The sequence below is a fragment of the Engystomops pustulosus genome, chromosome 6, assembly GCF_040894005.1.
Source record: "Engystomops pustulosus chromosome 6, aEngPut4.maternal, whole genome shotgun sequence".
In the NCBI taxonomy this organism is placed as follows: domain Eukaryota; kingdom Metazoa; phylum Chordata; class Amphibia; order Anura; family Leptodactylidae; genus Engystomops; species Engystomops pustulosus.
The window spans coordinates 23,892,377-23,911,745 of record NC_092416.1 but is presented as its reverse complement, the minus strand read 5'-3'; the positions used below and the strand labels follow the sequence as shown (position 1 = coordinate 23,911,745).

The following is a 19,369-nucleotide window of genomic DNA, read 5'->3' as shown; positions in this document are numbered from 1 at the left end:
ATGGAGCTCCCGCTATATCACAGCTCACATTAGAAATTAGGTGTTTGAAATTAGGCACAGTCTGCCAATTTTTTTGTCACAGGCACAGCACAAAATCCTGTTGTGTGCTGTCAGTGTAGGTTAGAAACTAGCCATACAAGAACCCAACAGGACTTCTTAGGGCTACAATAGCGTTATATATTTTATTTTTTTTTTATTTGCTTGTGGCTGGGCTTGCTGGCACTAGTTGTGCAGCTAGTACCATATTGTGACGAATTTGCAGATAGATTCGCGAATGTTCTATTTAGCTCGTAGTGACACACATATCCATCTCAAACACCTAAGTGGGACAATTTATTAGGGGTTTGATTGAATTAGGCACAGTCTGCCGATTTTTTTTTTTTTTCAAAACTGAAAGTCATCACAGGCACAGCACAAAATCCAAACAGGTATGCTCCATGTTGGCGTGCAAGTGAGGTAGAGTCTCTGCCCTAGGGATCGTACTTACGTGAGTCGTTTCTATTACCATATAATTCATGTACCGTTAACCGGACTTAAAGAATGGTGAATATTAGCAATGTGAAATTGGCTCACTAGACCCAAAGGGATTTACAGTTTTTGCAAGCAAACATTAAAAAGATGTATTAACTTCTATGCATAACTATGGAATGAAATGAAAGTACTGAAAAATATTGTATGGCTATGAATTTATAAAGTAAAAACAACACTATTTTGAAAGAATATCTGTTTGGTCAATTTGTGGACATTGTTCATTGAATGCGGTTTTTGAGGAGAATTGGAGAATCTCCCGTCCTAGACCATAACATAAAGAGAAACTCCACATACTGAGTCTTGTATCCTATAAAGAACTGTTTTCTGGACCCTTCCCAGAGTCACAAACCACTTGTCCGGTTGCTGCTGAGCTGATGCCCAGGTTTTCCACCGGTCGCAGTCTGTGGGTGATGATGACATTGTTGACGTAGTGGAAGAAGTGTGTAAAGAGGTGTCGGACGATGAGGAGACATGGTTGTCAGGCAGTGGTGAAGTTGTTGTCAGGACAGGAAGTCCGAGGGGTGAGCAGACTGAGGGATCGGAGGATGATGAGGTGACAGACCCAAGCTGGGTTGATAGGCCGGGTGAACACAGTGCTTCTGAGACGGAGGCAAGTCCTCGACGAGAACAGGTTGGAAGAGGTAGTGGTGGGGCCAGACGGAGAGGCAGGGCCAGAGCTGGTGCATCAGCGCCAAATGTTTCACGTAGTGAAGCTCCCGTGGCAAGGGCTAGATTTTCGGAAGTCTGGAGGATCTTTAAAGAAACACCGGATGACCGACGGACTGTGGTGTGCAACCTGTGCCACACCAGGATCAGCAGGGGTTCCACCACTACCAGCTTAACCACCACCAGTATGCGCAGGCATATGAATGCTAAACACCCCACTTAATGGAACCAAGGCCGTTCACCTCCGGCCAGGCACACCACTGCTCCTTCCTGTGTGTCATCTGCTGCCTCTGCTAGTCAGCCCCCTGCCCAGGACCCCGGCCCAAACACCTCCCCTGCGAAAACCACACCTTCGCCTCCACGATCCTCCACAGCATCAACCAATGTCTCCATGGGCAGCGTTCAGCTGTCTATACCCCAGACGCTGGAGCGCAAGAGGAAATACACTGTATCCAATCCACACGCCCAAGCCCACACGCCGCTTCAAACTGCCCTCTCACCGACTGTTGTGCGACATGCCCACGAGGTGGAATTCAACATTAACCATGTTATCCAGAGTTTACCAGCAGCGCAGAGCGATTGTATACTGCCAGATGTCAACTTCCACCAGAACTGGTAGTCAAGTCAGTCAGCTTCCTCAAGTCTACAATGAGGAGTGGACGTGGATATCTGATATCTGTCAGGTGCTGAGTAACTTTGAGGAGTCAACACAGATGGTCAGTGGCGATGCCTCTATTATCAGCCTCACCATACCGCTGCTTGGCCTGTTGAAAAACTCTCTGGTCAGCATGAAGTCGAAAGCTTTGCGCTCGTCACAAGAGATGGGGGAAGAAGATTCCCATGTTGTTAGCCAAAGCACCCTCAGGTCTGTTTCTCAGCGCATATCGGAGGAGGTGGAGGAGGATGAGGAGGAGAATGTTGGCGAGACAGAAGAGGGGAGCATTGCTCAGTCCTTCACTGTTCAGTGTGTATGGGCAGAAGAAGAGGAGTTGGAGGAGGAGGTAATGGACAGTCAGGCCAGTGAGGGGAGTAAATTCTTGCGCGTTGGGACTCTGGCGCATATGGCAGATTTCATGCTAGGCTGCCTATCCCGTGACCCTCGCATTCAAAGAGTTTATGCCAGCACCGATTACTGGGTATTCACTCTCCTGGACCCACGGTACAAGCAAAATCTTTCCACTCTCATCCCTGGAGAGGAAAGGAGTGTGAGAATGCATGAATACCAGAAGGCCCTGGTGCACAAGCTGAAACAGTATTTCCCTTCTGACAGTGCTAGCAGCAGAGGGCGTACTTCTGCGGGAAGAGTAGCGAGGGAGAGTAGGCGAGCAGGCAGCTTGTCCAGCACTGGCAGGGGTACGCTTTACAAGGCCTTTGCCAGTTTTATGTCACCCCAGCAAGACACTGTCAACTGTCCCTAGTCTCGGCAGAGTAGGGCTGATCTTTACAGAAAGATGGTGAGGGAGTACGTAGCTGACCATACCATCGTCCTAAATGATCACACAGCTCCCTACAACTACTGGGTTTCAAAGCTGGACATGTGGCATGAACTGGCGCTGTACGCCTTGGAGGTTCTTGCCTGCCCTGTGGCTAGCGTGTTGTCTAAGTGGGATTTCAGTGCAGCTGGTGGCATCATCACCGATAAGCGTACACGCCTGTCGACAGCGCTGACAGGCTGATGCTTATCAAGATGAATAAAGCCTGGATTTCTCAGGATTTCCATTCTCCACCATGTGAAAGAAGCTCAACCTGAATAATGTATGCACTCCTCCTCATTTTCATCCTTCTCCTCCTCTTTGTACACTATAGCAGAGGAAACTGGCTATTTTTTGCCAGGGCCAAGTGTCTCTAGCTATAGTACTCTATGTATTTAATTTTTCTGGAGGGCCACCTACCCGGTCCTCTGTTTTAAACAATTTTTGGGAGTGCCACATACAGGTACTCTATGTATTTAATTTTTCTGGAGGGCCACCTAACCGGTCCTCTGGTTTGAAAACTTTTTTGGACTGCCACATACAGGCACTATCCAAATGTAATTGTCTCCATAGCAGCCTCCACAGTCTTTATAGCTGCCTCCACACGTTGTCTCCATTGCTACCTCCACACATCATCTCCATAGCTGCCTCCATACATCGTCCCCTTAGCAAATGAGCTGTGTCAGGCAGAATTTTGGGTTGTTTTCATTGCTTCCACATCAAACTTGTTAACTTTGTCGCCACCCTGCTGTGTTATCCACAAAATATACTGCCAAACTTCATTACCAATATTATTTCAGCGCTTCTTGCGCATCTGTTTACATTCCCCTCACCCGCCATAACCAAGCCAATTACTTATAAGAACAGTACTAAACTTGATCTTATACAAAAGGTTCTTAGAAGTGCTGTTTGTAGCCCCAGTCTGCTTTGAAAATTATAATTTTTTCAAAGTAAACGCTTCTGGCCCCCAGGCCCATTTGGGTGGGGATGAGCCGAGAGACAGGGGCTTGGACAGGCAAAAGCTCGCCTGGCAGCGGACCGCCAGCTCCATCCCAAGATTAGGCAGCCTCAGAGGCATCCATGCATACTGCCCCTGCTGTTTCCTGTCCATTTCGCCTCCACAATCCTCCACAGCGTCCACCAATGTCTCCAACTTTCAACTGTCGATACCCCAGACGCTGGAGTGCGAGAGGAAATACAGCACATCATCCCCTTATGAAACGAGCTGTGTCAGGCAGAATTTTCAGGTGTTTCACCAGATACATAATGGAACTCGGCGCATCTGTCGCGGCCATGCTGGAGACCTGAAGTTGCAATCATAGCAGCGCAATATGGATGCCCCATACTGTCGCTCTTAATCATGGAAGTCGTATTCATGGCTGCCTCCACATGTTGTCCCCTTATCAAACGAGCTGTGTCAGGCTCATTTTTCGGGTGTTTCACCAGATACGTTATGGAACTTGGTCACTATGTCGCCACCATGCTGTTTTATCGACTAAATATACCATTAACCTTTTGTTCACATAGGACATCATTTCAGCGCTTCTTGCTCACCTCCTTTGGTGAAACCTGAGTCCATTTAGGGTATGTCGCCATGACACTCTCTAGCCTGCCACTGCTGCCGCTGCCTCTGCATGCCGTCCCCTAGAGTGTCAGGGTCAATTATTGGATGTTTTAGATGCTATCTAGCTTCATTCTGTCACTCTGTCATGGCCATGCTGTTGCCCATAATTTTGGCATAATGGTGCGATTAAGCAGCCTCAGAGGCATCCATGCATGCTGCCCCTGCTGTTTCCTGTCAATTTCTGTGGTGTTTCCATCCTTTTCTGAAGTTCCCAGGTGTTTGGCCAAGCTTCCCTGTGCAGAGCCTTGGTCCCCTTGAAAAATGCTCGAGTCTCCCATTGACTTCAATGGGGCTCGTTATTCGAGACGAGCACTCGAGCATCGGGAAAAGTTCGTCTCGAATAACGAGCACCCGAGCATTTTAGTGCTCGCTCATCTCTATTCTTATTGTTTTTAAGAAAAAAAAGGCTTTAAAATCATGCAAATGAGTCTGAGGGGCTCTAGGATCCATAAACAGCTATGGAGTCTGGAGCCCCTCAGGCTTATTTGCATTATTTTGAAAACTCTTTTTTCTCAAAAACAAGGGCAGAAGAAGCTAAAGAAAGAGCATATCCTGCCAGAGTGGGCACACACCAGTATGCCAGTCTGCTTGGTGTACAATCCTTCTTCCTGGTGGTAGATGTCCTTTAAATTCAGACATGTGCCCCATTAATTACAAATTACAAACTTTGCATCAGGGGTCAACATATCAAACCCCCACCCATCTCTGCATCCCATATACATAATTGAGCACAAACATATTTAAAAGTAGCACCCCTAATATTTTTAATGGTAGCACCCCTCATATATTAAACAGTATCACCCCTCACATATTTAGTAGTAAAATTTAAATAGTTTTAATAGTTTTAATAGTATCACCCCTCATATATTTAACCCCTTAACGCTGCAGCCCTTTTTCGTTTTTGCGTTTTCATTTTTCATTCCCCACCTTCAAAAATATATCACTTTTTAATTTTTTCATGTAAAGAGCTGTGTTATAGCTTATTTTCTGCGTAACAAATTACACTTCAAAATGGTGGTATTTAATATTCTATGCCGTGTACTGCGAAGCGGGAAAAAGATTCCAAATGCAATGAAATTGGTAAAAAAACACATTTGTGCCGTATTCTTGTGGGCTTAGATTTTACTGACATGTCTACTTTATTCTTTGGGTCTGTACGATTATGAGGATACCAAATTTTTATAGGTTTTATAATGTTTTCATACATTTACAAAAATGAAAACCTCCTGTACAAACATTTTTTGGGGGATTTTGCCGTTTTGGCGCTATTAACTTTTTTATACTTTGGTGTACGGAGTTTTTTTGCGGCTTTTGATGCCGTTTACAATGTTATCATTTTTTAGGACTGTACAACCTTTTGATCACTTTTTATAGAATTTTTAATTTTTTTTTTTACTGGCAAAAAGTGCCATTTTCTAAATTGGGCCCGATTTTCCGTTACGGGGTTAAACGCAGTGAAAAACCATCATTATATTTTGATAGATCAGCATTTTTGGACACAGCAATACCTAATGTGTTTATGATTTTTACTGTTTATTTATATTTATATTTATTATATATTTTTTTAACTTTTTAAAATTTTTTACTATTTTTCAGACTTCCTAGGGTACTTTAACCCTAGGTTGTCTGTACAATCCTATCATATACTGCCATACTACACATTGTAATGAATAGGTTAATCCGAAGTAGCCTTGGGTCTTTGGAAGTCCCGAGGCTACCATGGTGACGGATCGCCGCTCCCCGATGACGTCACGGGAAGCGACGATCCTCTGAAAGATGGTGGCGCCCATGTGCCGCCATCTTTTTGAAGGCGCCGGCAGCTTTGCCGGCGGCATTCAGCGGGAGTGCACTGGGACTTATCAGGTTATCCAATTACACACCAGGAATAGGATGAAGCAGAGCTGTTTGCATTTAAATATAGTAGAATTGTGTATGTATGGAAGTTTTAATGCACAAATAAAGACAGATCAGGATCCCCATCAGTTCTAATGCATGCACGCACAGCACAGTGTGTATACAGTGCAGTCCTAGAGTTTTTACATGCTGGCAAGACTGATTTTCTCCTGCACCCAGCAGCTACTGATCAGGAGTGTACATGTGCCAGTAACTCCTCCCAACAACACCCACCCATCATCTTCCATCTAGCTATGGATTCCCATGGCAACCAACCAAGCAAAGAAAGCCAGAGGAACAAGGTAACTGCTAGCTGCAGCACTAGTAGCACCAAGGGTCAGACTGAAATACCTTGGGCCCACCAGAGGAAATTGTTTTTGGTGCACACCCTTTCGTTTTCCTGGAAAGAATACCAGACTACTTCCTGAAGTGTAAAACACGCAGATAACGTTGTACAGTATTAAACACGTTGGGGCAGCTTTATTTTGTTCTAGTTGCTCAAGGCAAGCACTCCGAGCTCAGCTTTTATTTTCCCACAGCAGCTTATGAAATAAAATCTGAGCTCTGATTGGTTGTCATGAGTCATAATAAAAGACAAAGCACATGTTACTACTTGCAGAACACAGATGCGTGTGATGCATTTTTCCCAAAGTATTTGAATTGCAAATGTTTCATCAGAATGCGGCCTCTGACTGTGTTCACACTCTGCACTTGAATTACATTTTGGTAGGCAATTCCAGCGCAGTGCAGAGGAGATTCTCCAGTTCACATCTGTGTTTACAGTAAAACGCTTGCGATCAGGAATGTGCTTTATACACTTCCATTCAGTAGACACTCCACCCCGAATTGTGTTTCTTAATATAATTCAAATGCAGTGTGTGAACACAACCATTAAGAACCTAAATGTCGTCAATAACCCTAAGCCAACTACACAAAGCCCCACTAACCCTAAGCTAATGACCCACTAGCAAAAACTGTTACCTCCATAATTCAAGGGGCTTGAAGGTTTAAGAACAAGCAAGCAGTCGTACTTACCATCTGGCGCTCCGGTCCAGCCCTGTGCCCCCCCCCATTACCAGTGGTCCATATGTATACAGAGGTGCAGCAGTGACATCACAACTGGCTGCCCCTGCAGGTCATGGCTGTGGTCAGTAAAACACTTACACAGGCTGCAGGACGAGGCTGCACAGGGGCTGCTGCGGAGGTGACATCACTGCTGTATCTCTGTATACATACAGACCGGAGGTGAGGGGGGGCACTGCAGGTCCTGGCTGTGATCAGTGTAATACTTACACAGGCTGCAGGCAGAGGCTGCACAGGAGGCGCTGTGGTAGTGACATCACTTCTGTATTTCTTTATATATACAGACCAGGGGTGATGGAGGGAGCTGCAGGTCCTGGCTGTGGCCAGTGTAACACTTAGGCTATATTCACACTGACGTATAGGGGACGTATATACGGCCGATATACGTCCCCCATAGGCAGCAATGGGCGCACGGCACCCTACGGGAGCGGTACGGTGCCGCACACGTGCGGCACCGTACCGTTCCGTACCCGGAATAAGATAGGACCTGTCCTATCTTTATCCGTAGTACGGCGCCGTGCACCATTAATTCCTATGGAGAGGGGCGGGGGTGAGCTGCGCTCGCCTCCTCCTCCTCTCCCCGTACACTGCCGTTGCCCGCTACGGTACGGTACGGGCGGGCAACGGCAGTGTGAATATAGCCTTACACAGGCTGCAGACAGAGGCTGCACAGGGGGCGCTGATGACATCACTGCTGTATCTATACATACAGACCGGGGGTGAGGGGGGCAGCGGTGCAGTTGATGGCTGTGTAACACTTATACAGGCTGCAGGCAGAGGATGCACAGGGGACGCTGTGGTCCTGACATCACTGCTGTATCTCTGTATATATACACACTGGTGGTGATGGGGGTGCTGCCGTCCTATCTACACTTACACAGGCTGCAGGACAAGGCTGCACAGGAGGCGCTTTGGTGGTGATGTCACCGCTGTCTCTGTATACCTGCAGACCGGTGGTGATAGGGGCAGTGCTGCAGGTCCTGGCTGTGGTCAGTGTAACACTTACACAGGCTGCAGGCAGAGGATGCACAGGGGACGCTGTGGTCCTGACATCACTGCTGTATCTCTGTATATATACCAACTGGTGGTGATGGGGGTGCTGCCGTCCTATCTGTTGTCAGTGTAACACTTACACAGGCTGCAGGACAAGGCTGCACAGGAGGCGCTTTGGTGGTGATGTCACCGCTGTCTCTGTATACCTGCAGACCGGTGGTGATAGGGGCAGTGCTGCAGGTCCTGGCTGTGGTCAGTGTAACACTTACACAGGCTGCAGGCAGAGGATGCACAGGGGACGCTGTGGTCCTGACATCACTGCTGTATCTCTGTATATATACCAACTGGTGGTGATGGGGGTGCTGCCGTCCTATCTGTTGTCAGTGTAACACTTACACAGGCTGCAGGACAAGGCTGCACAGGAGGCGCTTTGGTGGTGATGTCACCGCTGTCTCTGTATACCTGCAGACCGGTGGTGATAGGGGCAGTGCTGCAGGTCCTGGCTGTGGTCAGTGTAACACTTACACAGGCTGCAGGCAGAGGATGCACAGGGGACGCTGTGGTCCTGACATCACTGCTGTATCTCTGTATATATACCAACTGGTGGTGATGGGGGTGCTGCCGTCCTATCTGTTGTCAGTGTAACACTTACACAGGCTGCAGGACAAGGCTGCACAGGAGGCGCTTTGGTGGTGATGTCACCGCTGTCTCTGTATACCTGCAGACCGGTGGTGATAGGGGCAGTGCTGCAGGTCCTGGCTGTGGTCAGTGTAACACTTACACAGGCTGCAGGCAAAGGCTGCACAGGGGGCACTGTGGTGGTTATATCACTGCTGAATCTCTGTATACATACATTGGGGGGGTCATAGGGGACGCTGCAGGTCCTGGCTGTGGTTGGTGTAACATTTACACAGGCTGCAGGCAGAGGCTGCACAGGGGGCGCTGTAGTGGTTATATCACTGCTGTATCTCTGTATACATACAGACCAAGGATGATGGGCGGTACAGAGCTCGACCGGAGCACCAAAAGGGGTAAGTACAACTGTTTTCTTGTTTTTACAGCCTCGCCAAAAACCGATCATGTGCCACACAATGCCCACGCACCCACTTGCACCTGTACAAGCTGTTTTAGCCCTGAAAGGTGCACAGCCCGACAAAAGTGTGATCCTCGACCCTTAGTAAATGAGCCCTGTGTAAAACCAGCAATTACTGTAAATCCAACAACTCTATAGTTGGAGGAATTCTCTGTACTTTCTCTATCCTTCCATCTGGAGGACACATCAGCTTCCAGCTGCCAGAACTCTGCTTTAAAGATTTAGAAACACAAAAAGTTAAATTTCCTCATTTTATCATCATCTTCCCTAGAGATCACAATTATTCTCACACCTTAGCCGCACACATGGCAGCTCTACCCGGGGACATGCTGTGTAGCTCCTCCTGCATAGGAGGAGCTACAACAGTGACACGGCCTAAAAGAGGATCCTCTGGTCCTCTGCCGTTGCAATCCAACTTCCGGCCGCCATTGCCGTCTATGGGGACGTGTATGCGGCCGCATATACATCTTCACAGACGGACGTCTGAATGAGGCCTTAATAGTAGCATCTCTCATTTTTAATAGTAGCACACCTGATTTTATACAGTACCTCTCATTTGTGGCCAAAAATATCAGCTTTTGGATTCTATAGACAGAAGCAGGCGTGCGTGATGTCGGTCACCTCCCTGATATTTATACTTTAATGACCTGTCCTGCACCACCACTAGCTCCAATGCCTCTGATCCCTTAAGTGGTGGAAGAGGCCCGCACTGACCAGTGGCTTTGCCCCTTTAATAAATGTTCTTATTCTCAGCTTGATGTCTGGGTTTTTTTTTTCAAAAAGTCACAAAAAAGTAGCAAAATGCATAAGAATTCTCAGCACATTCGAGCAGCAGGAGATTGGAGTTTCTATGTGACTTTCTTGGTGCTTTTTTAAAAAGTTGCAAGTTGAATTTCAGGGCGTTGCACTAGCAGTAGTTCTATGTTTACACTAGAATAGTTAGGTGGCTGAAATTGTCATGTGTGACTTTTTAGTAGTGAAAAGTCCCAAAAAACCTCAATGTGATTTTTTTATACCGTAAAAGGCCAGCAAATCCAATGATGCATAATTAACAATTGTGTAATTACTGAAGATCCAGAATCTGGACTTGGATACAGATGTAGGGGGGGACTTTATTAGGGCTTTGGCGCCTGAACACTGGCGTACAAGCACTAAAATAATAACAAATAGTAGCTTATTGTTAGCACTTGTGATTATTTTCCCACAAATCCAGCTGACCCTCTCGATCTATCCATCTGTGGGAGGGGCTTTCCCACACCAGTGCATGAGTACTGCTGTATGATAAATATCCCCCTGAGTGTCTATGACACGGAAAGTTATTTCTCACCGGTGCACGTGAACCATCCGCACCTATCAGACACCAGCCCAGCTAGGACTTGACATAGAAACATTTATATTACTAAATACTTTTTCTTTAATGAAAACTAATTTATAAGTAAATACTGTATCACTGTTAAGAAAATTATGGATGAAGAATTGGATGGCCTTAGCTATAGGTATTGCTATGGGCAACAGCACATAACAGATAAGTTTAGGAAAAGAAAAAAATGTAAGAATGTATTACGTAAGAAAAAATGCCTTTTTGGGCATTATTGCTTCTTACACAGTTTATGGAGCAGTTTTGGATGTGTTGCTGTGTTATCCACTGTTAGTCAAAAAAACATATAAATAGTAACTGCACAAGTAGATCCCCTGCACTGTGTATGGGGGCACAAAACCTCCTCTGTGATTGGTGGGAGTCTCAGTAGTGGACCCCAGTGCTCAATATTCATCATCTATGTTGAGGATATGTGATAAATGACACTGTAGCTCATTATTTACATTCAAGACATAATAATAGATGTAAAATTCAGCAAAACTTTCTTTTTCAGTCTTCGTTAGAGTTTTTCTGGAGACCACACCTCTGATTGAGATCTTAATTTCTGATATACAAATACCTGGAACCCCACCATCCGCCTCAGTAACCATTTCCATGGACAAGTCCACTTTCAAGAAGACGAATGGAGCTGGTGATGGAGAAACAGAAGCTTCTGCTCTTGCAGAACCCAAAGGTCAGAGGGTCTGGGGTTTGCCCATTTTCCACCATCACTAAATCCTGTGCTGACATTACTAATGGCCCAAAACTTTAAAAGAACCAGTGAATATGTTCCTTGATTTATCCAGCTAAGTAGTTTGGTTTATATAATTATATACACTAAATTGTATATAGACTATCAGTGGCATTAGAGTCCTCTGGGCCGCAGGGAAATATTTCTAATGGAGCTCCCGCTATATCACAGCTCACATTAGAAATTAGGTGTTTGAAATTAGGCACAGTCTGCCAATTTTTTTGTCACAGGCACAGCACAAAATCCTGTTGTGTGCTGTCAGTGTAGGTTAGAAACTAGCCATACAAGAACCCAACAGGACTTCTTAGGGCTACAATAGCGTTATATATTTTATTTTTTTTTTATTTGCTTGTGGCTGGGCTTGCTGGCACTAGTTGTGCAGCTAGTACCATATTGTGACGAATTTGCAGATAGATTCGCGAATGTTCTATTTAGCTCGTAGTGACACACATATCCATCTCAAACACCTAAGTGGGACAATTTATTAGGGGTTTGATTGAATTAGGCACAGTCTGCCGATTTTTTTTTTTTTTCAAAACTGAAAGTCATCACAGGCACAGCACAAAATCCAAACAGGTATGCTCCATGTTGGCGTGCAAGTGAGGTAGAGTCTCTGCCCTAGGGATCGTACTTACGTGAGTCGTTTCTATTACCATATAATTCATGTACCGTTAACCGGACTTAAAGAATGGTGAATATTAGCAATGTGAAATTGGCTCACTAGACCCAAAGGGATTTACAGTTTTTGCAAGCAAACATTAAAAAGATGTATTAACTTCTATGCATAACTATGGAATGAAATGAAAGTACTGAAACATATTGTATGGCTATGAATTTATAAAGTAAAAACAACACTATTTTGAAAGAATATCTGTTTGGTCAATTTGTGGACATTGTTCATTGAATGCGGTTTTTGAGGAGAATTGGAGAATCTCCCGTCCTAGACCATAACATAAAGAGAAACTCCACATACTGAGTCTTGTATCCTATAAAGAACTGTTTTCTGGACCCTTCCCAGAGTCACAAACCACTTGTCCGGTTGCTGCTGAGCTGATGCCCAGGTTTTCCACCGGTCGCAGTCTGTGGGTGATGATGACATTGTTGACGTAGTGGAAGAAGTGTGTAAAGAGGTGTCGGACGATGAGGAGACATGGTTGTCAGGCAGTGGTGAAGTTGTTGTCAGGACAGGAAGTCCGAGGGGTGAGCAGACTGAGGGATCGGAGGATGATGAGGTGACAGACCCAAGCTGGGTTGATAGGCCGGGTGAACACAGTGCTTCTGAGACGGAGGCAAGTCCTCGACGAGAACAGGTTGGAAGAGGTAGTGGTGGGGCCAGACGGAGAGGCAGGGCCAGAGCTGGTGCATCAGCGCCAAATGTTTCACGTAGTGAAGCTCCCGTGGCAAGGGCTAGATTTTCGGAAGTCTGGAGGATCTTTAAAGAAACACCGGATGACCGACGGACTGTGGTGTGCAACCTGTGCCACACCAGGATCAGCAGGGGTTCCACCACTACCAGCTTAACCACCACCAGTATGCGCAGGCATATGAATGCTAAACACCCCACTTAATGGAACCAAGGCCGTTCACCTCCGGCCAGGCACACCACTGCTCCTTCCTGTGTGTCATCTGCTGCCTCTGCTAGTCAGCCCCCTGCCCAGGACCCCGGCCCAAACACCTCCCGTGCGAAAACCACACCTTCGCCTCCACGATCCTCCACAGCATCAACCAATGTCTCCATGGGCAGCGTTCAGCTGTCTATACCCCAGACGCTGGAGCTCAAGAGGAAATACACTGCATCCAATCCACACGCCCAAGCCCACACGCCGCTTCAAACTGCCCTCTCACCGACTGTTGTGCAACATGCCCACGAGGTGGAATTCAACATTAACCATGTTATCCAGAGTTTACCAGCAGCGCAGAGCGATTGTATACTGCCAGATGTCAACTTCCACCAGAACTGGTAGTCAAGTCAGTCAGCTTCCTCAAGTCTACAATGAGGAGTGGACGTGGATATCTGATATCTGTCAGGTGCTGAGTAACTTTGAGGAGTCAACACAGATGGTCAGTGGCGATGCCTCTATTATCAGCCTCACCATACCGCTGCTTGGCCTGTTGAAAAACTCTCTGGTCAGCATGAAGTCGAAAGCTTTGCGCTCGTCACAAGAGATGGGGGAAGAAGATTCCCATGTTGTTAGCCAAAGCACCCTCAGGTCTGTTTCTCAGCGCATATCGGAGGAGGTGGAGGAGGATGAGGAGGAGAATGTTGGCGAGACAGAAGAGGGGAGCATTGCTCAGTCCTTCACTGTTCAGTGTGTATGGGCAGAAGAAGAGGAGTTGGAGGAGGAGGTAATGGACAGTCAGGCCAGTGAGGGGAGTAAATTCTTGCGCGTTGGGACTCTGGCGCATATGGCAGATTTCATGCTAGGCTGCCTATCCCGTGACCCTCGCATTCAAAGAGTTTATGCCAGCACCGATTACTGGGTATTCACTCTCCTGGACCCACGGTACAAGCAAAATCTTTCCACTCTCATCCCTGGAGAGGAAAGGAGTGTGAGAATGCATGAATACCAGAAGGCCCTGGTGCACAAGCTGAAACAGTATTTCCCTTCTGACAGTGCTAGCAGCAGAGGGCGTACTTCTGCGGGAAGAGTAGCGAGGGAGAGTAGGCGAGCAGGCAGCTTGTCCAGCACTGGCAGGGGTACGCTTTACAAGGCCTTTGCCAGTTTTATGTCACCCCAGCAAGACACTGTCAACTGTCCCTAGTCTCGGCAGAGTAGGGCTGATCTTTACAGAAAGATGGTGAGGGAGTACGTAGCTGACCATACCATCGTCCTAAATGATCACACAGCTCCCTACAACTACTGGGTTTCAAAGCTGGACATGTGGCATGAACTGGCGCTGTACGCCTTGGAGGTTCTTGCCTGCCCTGTGGCTAGCGTGTTGTCTAAGTGGGATTTCAGTGCAGCTGGTGGCATCATCACCGATAAGCGTACACGCCTGTCGACAGCGCTGACAGGCTGATGCTTATCAAGATGAATAAAGCCTGGATTTCTCAGGATTTCCATTCTCCACCATGTGAAAGAAGCTCAACCTGAATAATGTATGCACTCCTCCTCATTTTCATCCTTCTCCTCCTCTTTGTACACTATAGCAGAGGAAACTGGCTATTTTTTGCCAGGGCCAAGTGTCTCTAGCTATAGTACTCTATGTATTTAATTTTTCTGGAGGGCCACCTACCCGGTCCTCTGTTTTAAACAATTTTTGGGAGTGCCACATACAGGTACTCTATGTATTTAATTTTTCTGGAGGGCCACCTAACCGGTCCTCTGGTTTGAAAACTTTTTTGGACTGCCACATACAGGCACTATCCAAATGTAATTGTCTCCATAGCAGCCTCCACAGTCTTTATAGCTGCCTCCACACGTTGTCTCCATTGCTACCTCCACACATCATCTCCATAGCTGCCTCCATACATCGTCCCCTTAGCAAATGAGCTGTGTCAGGCAGAATTTTGGGTTGTTTTCATTGCTTCCACATCAAACTTGTTAACTTTGTCGCCACCCTGCTGTGTTATCCACAAAATATACTGCCAAACTTCATTACCAATATTATTTCAGCGCTTCTTGCGCATCTGTTTACATTCCCCTCACCCGCCATAACCAAGCCAATTACTTATAAGAACAGTACTAAACTTGATCTTATACAAAAGGTTCTTAGAAGTGCTGTTTGTAGCCCCAGTCTGCTTTGAAAATTATAATTTTTTCAAAGTAAACGCTTCTGGCCCCCAGGCCCATTTGGGTGGGGATGAGCCGAGAGACAGGGGCTTGGACAGGCAAAAGCTCGCCTGGCAGCGGACCGCCAGCTCCATCCCAAGATTAGGCAGCCTCAGAGGCATCCATGCATACTGCCCCTGCTGTTTCCTGTCCATTTCGCCTCCACAATCCTCCACAGCGTCCACCAATGTCTCCAACTTTCAACTGTCGATACCCCAGACGCTGGAGTGCGAGAGGAAATACAGCACATCATCCCCTTATGAAACGAGCTGTGTCAGGCAGAATTTTCAGGTGTTTCACCAGATACATAATGGAACTCGGCGCATCTGTCGCGGCCATGCTGGAGACCTGAAGTTGCAATCATAGCAGCGCAATATGGATGCCCCATACTGTCGCTCTTAATCATGGAAGTCGTATTCATGGCTGCCTCCACATGTTGTCCCCTTATCAAACGAGCTGTGTCAGGCTCATTTTTCGGGTGTTTCACCAGATACGTTATGGAACTTGGTCACTATGTCGCCACCATGCTGTTTTATCGACTAAATATACCATTAACCTTTTGTTCACATAGGACATCATTTCAGCGCTTCTTGCTCACCTCCTTTGGTGAAACCTGAGTCCATTTAGGGTATGTCGCCATGACACTCTCTAGCCTGCCACTGCTGCCGCTGCCTCTGCATGCCGTCCCCTAGAGTGTCAGGGTCAATTATTGGATGTTTTAGATGCTATCTAGCTTCATTCTGTCACTCTGTCATGGCCATGCTGTTGCCCATAATTTTGGCATAATGGTGCGATTAAGCAGCCTCAGAGGCATCCATGCATGCTGCCCCTGCTGTTTCCTGTCAATTTCTGTGGTGTTTCCATCCTTTTCTGAAGTTCCCAGGTGTTTGGCCAAGCTTCCCTGTGCAGAGCCTTGGTCCCCTTGAAAAATGCTCGAGTCTCCCATTGACTTCAATGGGGCTCGTTATTCGAGACGAGCACTCGAGCATCGGGAAAAGTTCGTCTCGAATAACGAGCACCCGAGCATTTTAGTGCTCGCTCATCTCTATTCTTATTGTTTTTAAGAAAAAAAAGGCTTTAAAATCATGCAAATGAGTCTGAGGGGCTCTAGGATCCATAAACAGCTATGGAGTCTGGAGCCCCTCAGGCTTATTTGCATTATTTTGAAAACTCTTTTTTCTCAAAAACAAGGGCAGAAGAAGCTAAAGAAAGAGCATATCCTGCCAGAGTGGGCACACACCAGTATGCCAGTCTGCTTGGTGTACAATCCTTCTTCCTGGTGGTAGATGTCCTTTAAATTCAGACATGTGCCCCATTAATTACAAATTACAAACTTTGCATCAGGGGTCAACATATCAAACCCCCACCCATCTCTGCATCCCATATACATAATTGAGCACAAACATATTTAAAAGTAGCACCCCTAATATTTTTAATGGTAGCACCCCTCATATATTAAACAGTATCACCCCTCACATATTTAGTAGTAAAATTTAAATAGTTTTAATAGTTTTAATAGTATCACCCCTCATATATTTAACCCCTTAACGCTGCAGCCCTTTTTCGTTTTTGCGTTTTCATTTTTCATTCCCCACCTTCAAAAATATATCACTTTTTAATTTTTTCATGTAAAGAGCTGTGTTATAGCTTATTTTCTGCGTAACAAATTACACTTCAAAATGGTGGTATTTAATATTCTATGCCGTGTACTGCGAAGCGGGAAAAAGATTCCAAATGCAATGAAATTGGTAAAAAAACACATTTGTGCCGTATTCTTGTGGGCTTAGATTTTACTGACATGTCTACTTTATTCTTTGGGTCTGTACGATTATGAGGATACCAAATTTTTATAGGTTTTATAATGTTTTCATACATTTACAAAAATGAAAACCTCCTGTACAAACATTTTTTGGGGGATTTTGCCGTTTTGGCGCTATTAACTTTTTTATACTTTGGTGTACGGAGTTTTTTTGCGGCTTTTGATGCCGTTTACAATGTTATCATTTTTTAGGACTGTACAACCTTTTGATCACTTTTTATAGAATTTTTAATTTTTTTTTTTACTGGCAAAAAGTGCCATTTTCTAAATTGGGCCCGATTTTCCGTTACGGGGTTAAACGCAGTGAAAAACCATCATTATATTTTGATAGATCAGCATTTTTGGACACAGCAATACCTAATGTGTTTATGATTTTTACTGTTTATTTATATTTATATTTATTATATTTTTTTTTAACTTTTTAAAATTTTTTACTATTTTTCAGACTTCCTAGGGTACTTTAACCCTAGGTTGTCTGTACAATCCTATCATATACTGCCATACTACACATTGTAATGAATAGGTTAATCCGAAGTAGCCTTGGGTCTTTGGAAGTCCCGAGGCTACCATGGTGACGGATCGCCGCTCCCCGATGACGTCACGGGAAGCGACGATCCTCTGAAAGATGGTGGCGCCCATGTGCCGCCATCTTTTTGAAGGCGCCGGCAGCTTTGCCGGCGGCATTCAGCGGGAGTGCACTGGGACTTATCAGGTTATCCAATTACACACCAGGAATAGGATGAAGCAGAGCTGTTTGCATTTAAATATAGTAGAATTGTGTATGTATGGAAGTTTTAATGCACAAATAAAGACAGATCAGGATCCCCATCAGTTCTAATGCATGCACGCACAGCACAGTGTGTATACAGTGCAGTCCTAGAGTTTTTACATGCTGGCAAGACTGATTTTCTCCTGCACCCAGCAGCTACTGATCAGGAGTGTACATGTGCCAGTAACTCCTCCCAACAACACCCACCCATCATCTTCCATCTAGCTATGGATTCCCATGGCAACCAACCAAGCAAAGAAAGCCAGAGGAACAAGGTAACTGCTAGCTGCAGCACTAGTAGCACCAAGGGTCAGACTGAAATACCTTGGGCCCACCAGAGGAAATTGTTTTTGGTGCACACCCTTTCGTTTTCCTGGAAAGAATACCAGACTACTTCCTGAAGTGTAAAACACGCAGATAACGTTGTACAGTATTAAACACGTTGGGGCAGCTTTATTTTGTTCTAGTTGCTCAAGGCAAGCAATCCGAGCTCAGCTTTTATTTTCCCACAGCAGCTTATGAAATAAAATCTGAGCTCTGATTGGTTGTCATGAGTCATAATAAAAGACAAAGCACATGTTACTACTTGCAGAACACAGATGCGTGTGATGCATTTTTCCCAAAGTATTTGAATTGCAAATGTTTCATCAGAATGCGGCCTCTGACTGTGTTCACACTCTGCACTTGAATTACATTTTGGTAGGCAATTCCAGCGCAGTGCAGAGGAGATTCTCCAGTTCACATCTGTGTTTACAGTAAAACGCTTGCGATCAGGAATGTGCTTTATACACTTCCATTCAGTAGACACTCCACCCCGAATTGTGTTTCTTAATATAATTCAAATGCAGTGTGTGAACACAACCATTAAGAACCTAAATGTCGTCAATAACCCTAAGCCAACTACACAAAGCCCCACTAACCCTAAGCTAATGACCCACTAGCAAAAACTGTTACCTCCATAATTCAAGGGGCTTGAAGGTTTAAGAACAAGCAAGCAGTCGTACTTACCATCTGGCGCTCCGGTCCAGCCCTGTGCCCCCCCCCATTACCAGTGGTCCATATGTATACAGAGGTGCAGCAGTGACATCACAACTGGCTGCCCCTGCAGGTCATGGCTGTGGTCAGTAAAACACTTACGCAGGCTGCAGGACGAGGCTGCACAGGGGCTGCTGCGGAGGTGACATCACTGCTGTATCTCTGTATACATACAGACCGGAGGTGAGGGGGGGCACTGCAGGTCCTGGCTGTGATCAGTGTAATACTTACACAGGCTGCAGGCAGAGGCTGCACAGGAGGCGCTGTGGTAGTGACATCACTTCTGTATTTCTTTATATATACAGACCAGGGGTGATGGAGGGAGCTGCAGGTCCTGGCTGTGGCCAGTGTAACACTTAGGCTATATTCACACTGACGTATAGGGGACGTATATACGGCCGATATACGTCCCCCATAGGCAGCAATGGGCGCACGGCACCCTACGGGAGCGGTACGGTGACGCACACGTGCGGCACCGTACCGTTCCGTACCCGGAATAAGATAGGACCT

At 46.0% G+C, this 19,369-nt stretch overlaps 1 protein-coding gene across 1 annotated transcript in view; it reads left to right on the top strand.

Annotated features, from left to right (window-relative positions):
- LOC140065876 (uncharacterized) overlaps positions 1–19,369 on the top strand; it is a 112,340-nt gene that overhangs the window by 49,447 nt on the left and 43,524 nt on the right. The window contains exon 12 of the mRNA XM_072113437.1: positions 11,227–11,406. Coding sequence (XP_071969538.1) covers positions 11,227–11,406 — 180 coding nt within the window. The remainder of the gene's footprint in view (positions 1–11,226; positions 11,407–19,369) is intronic.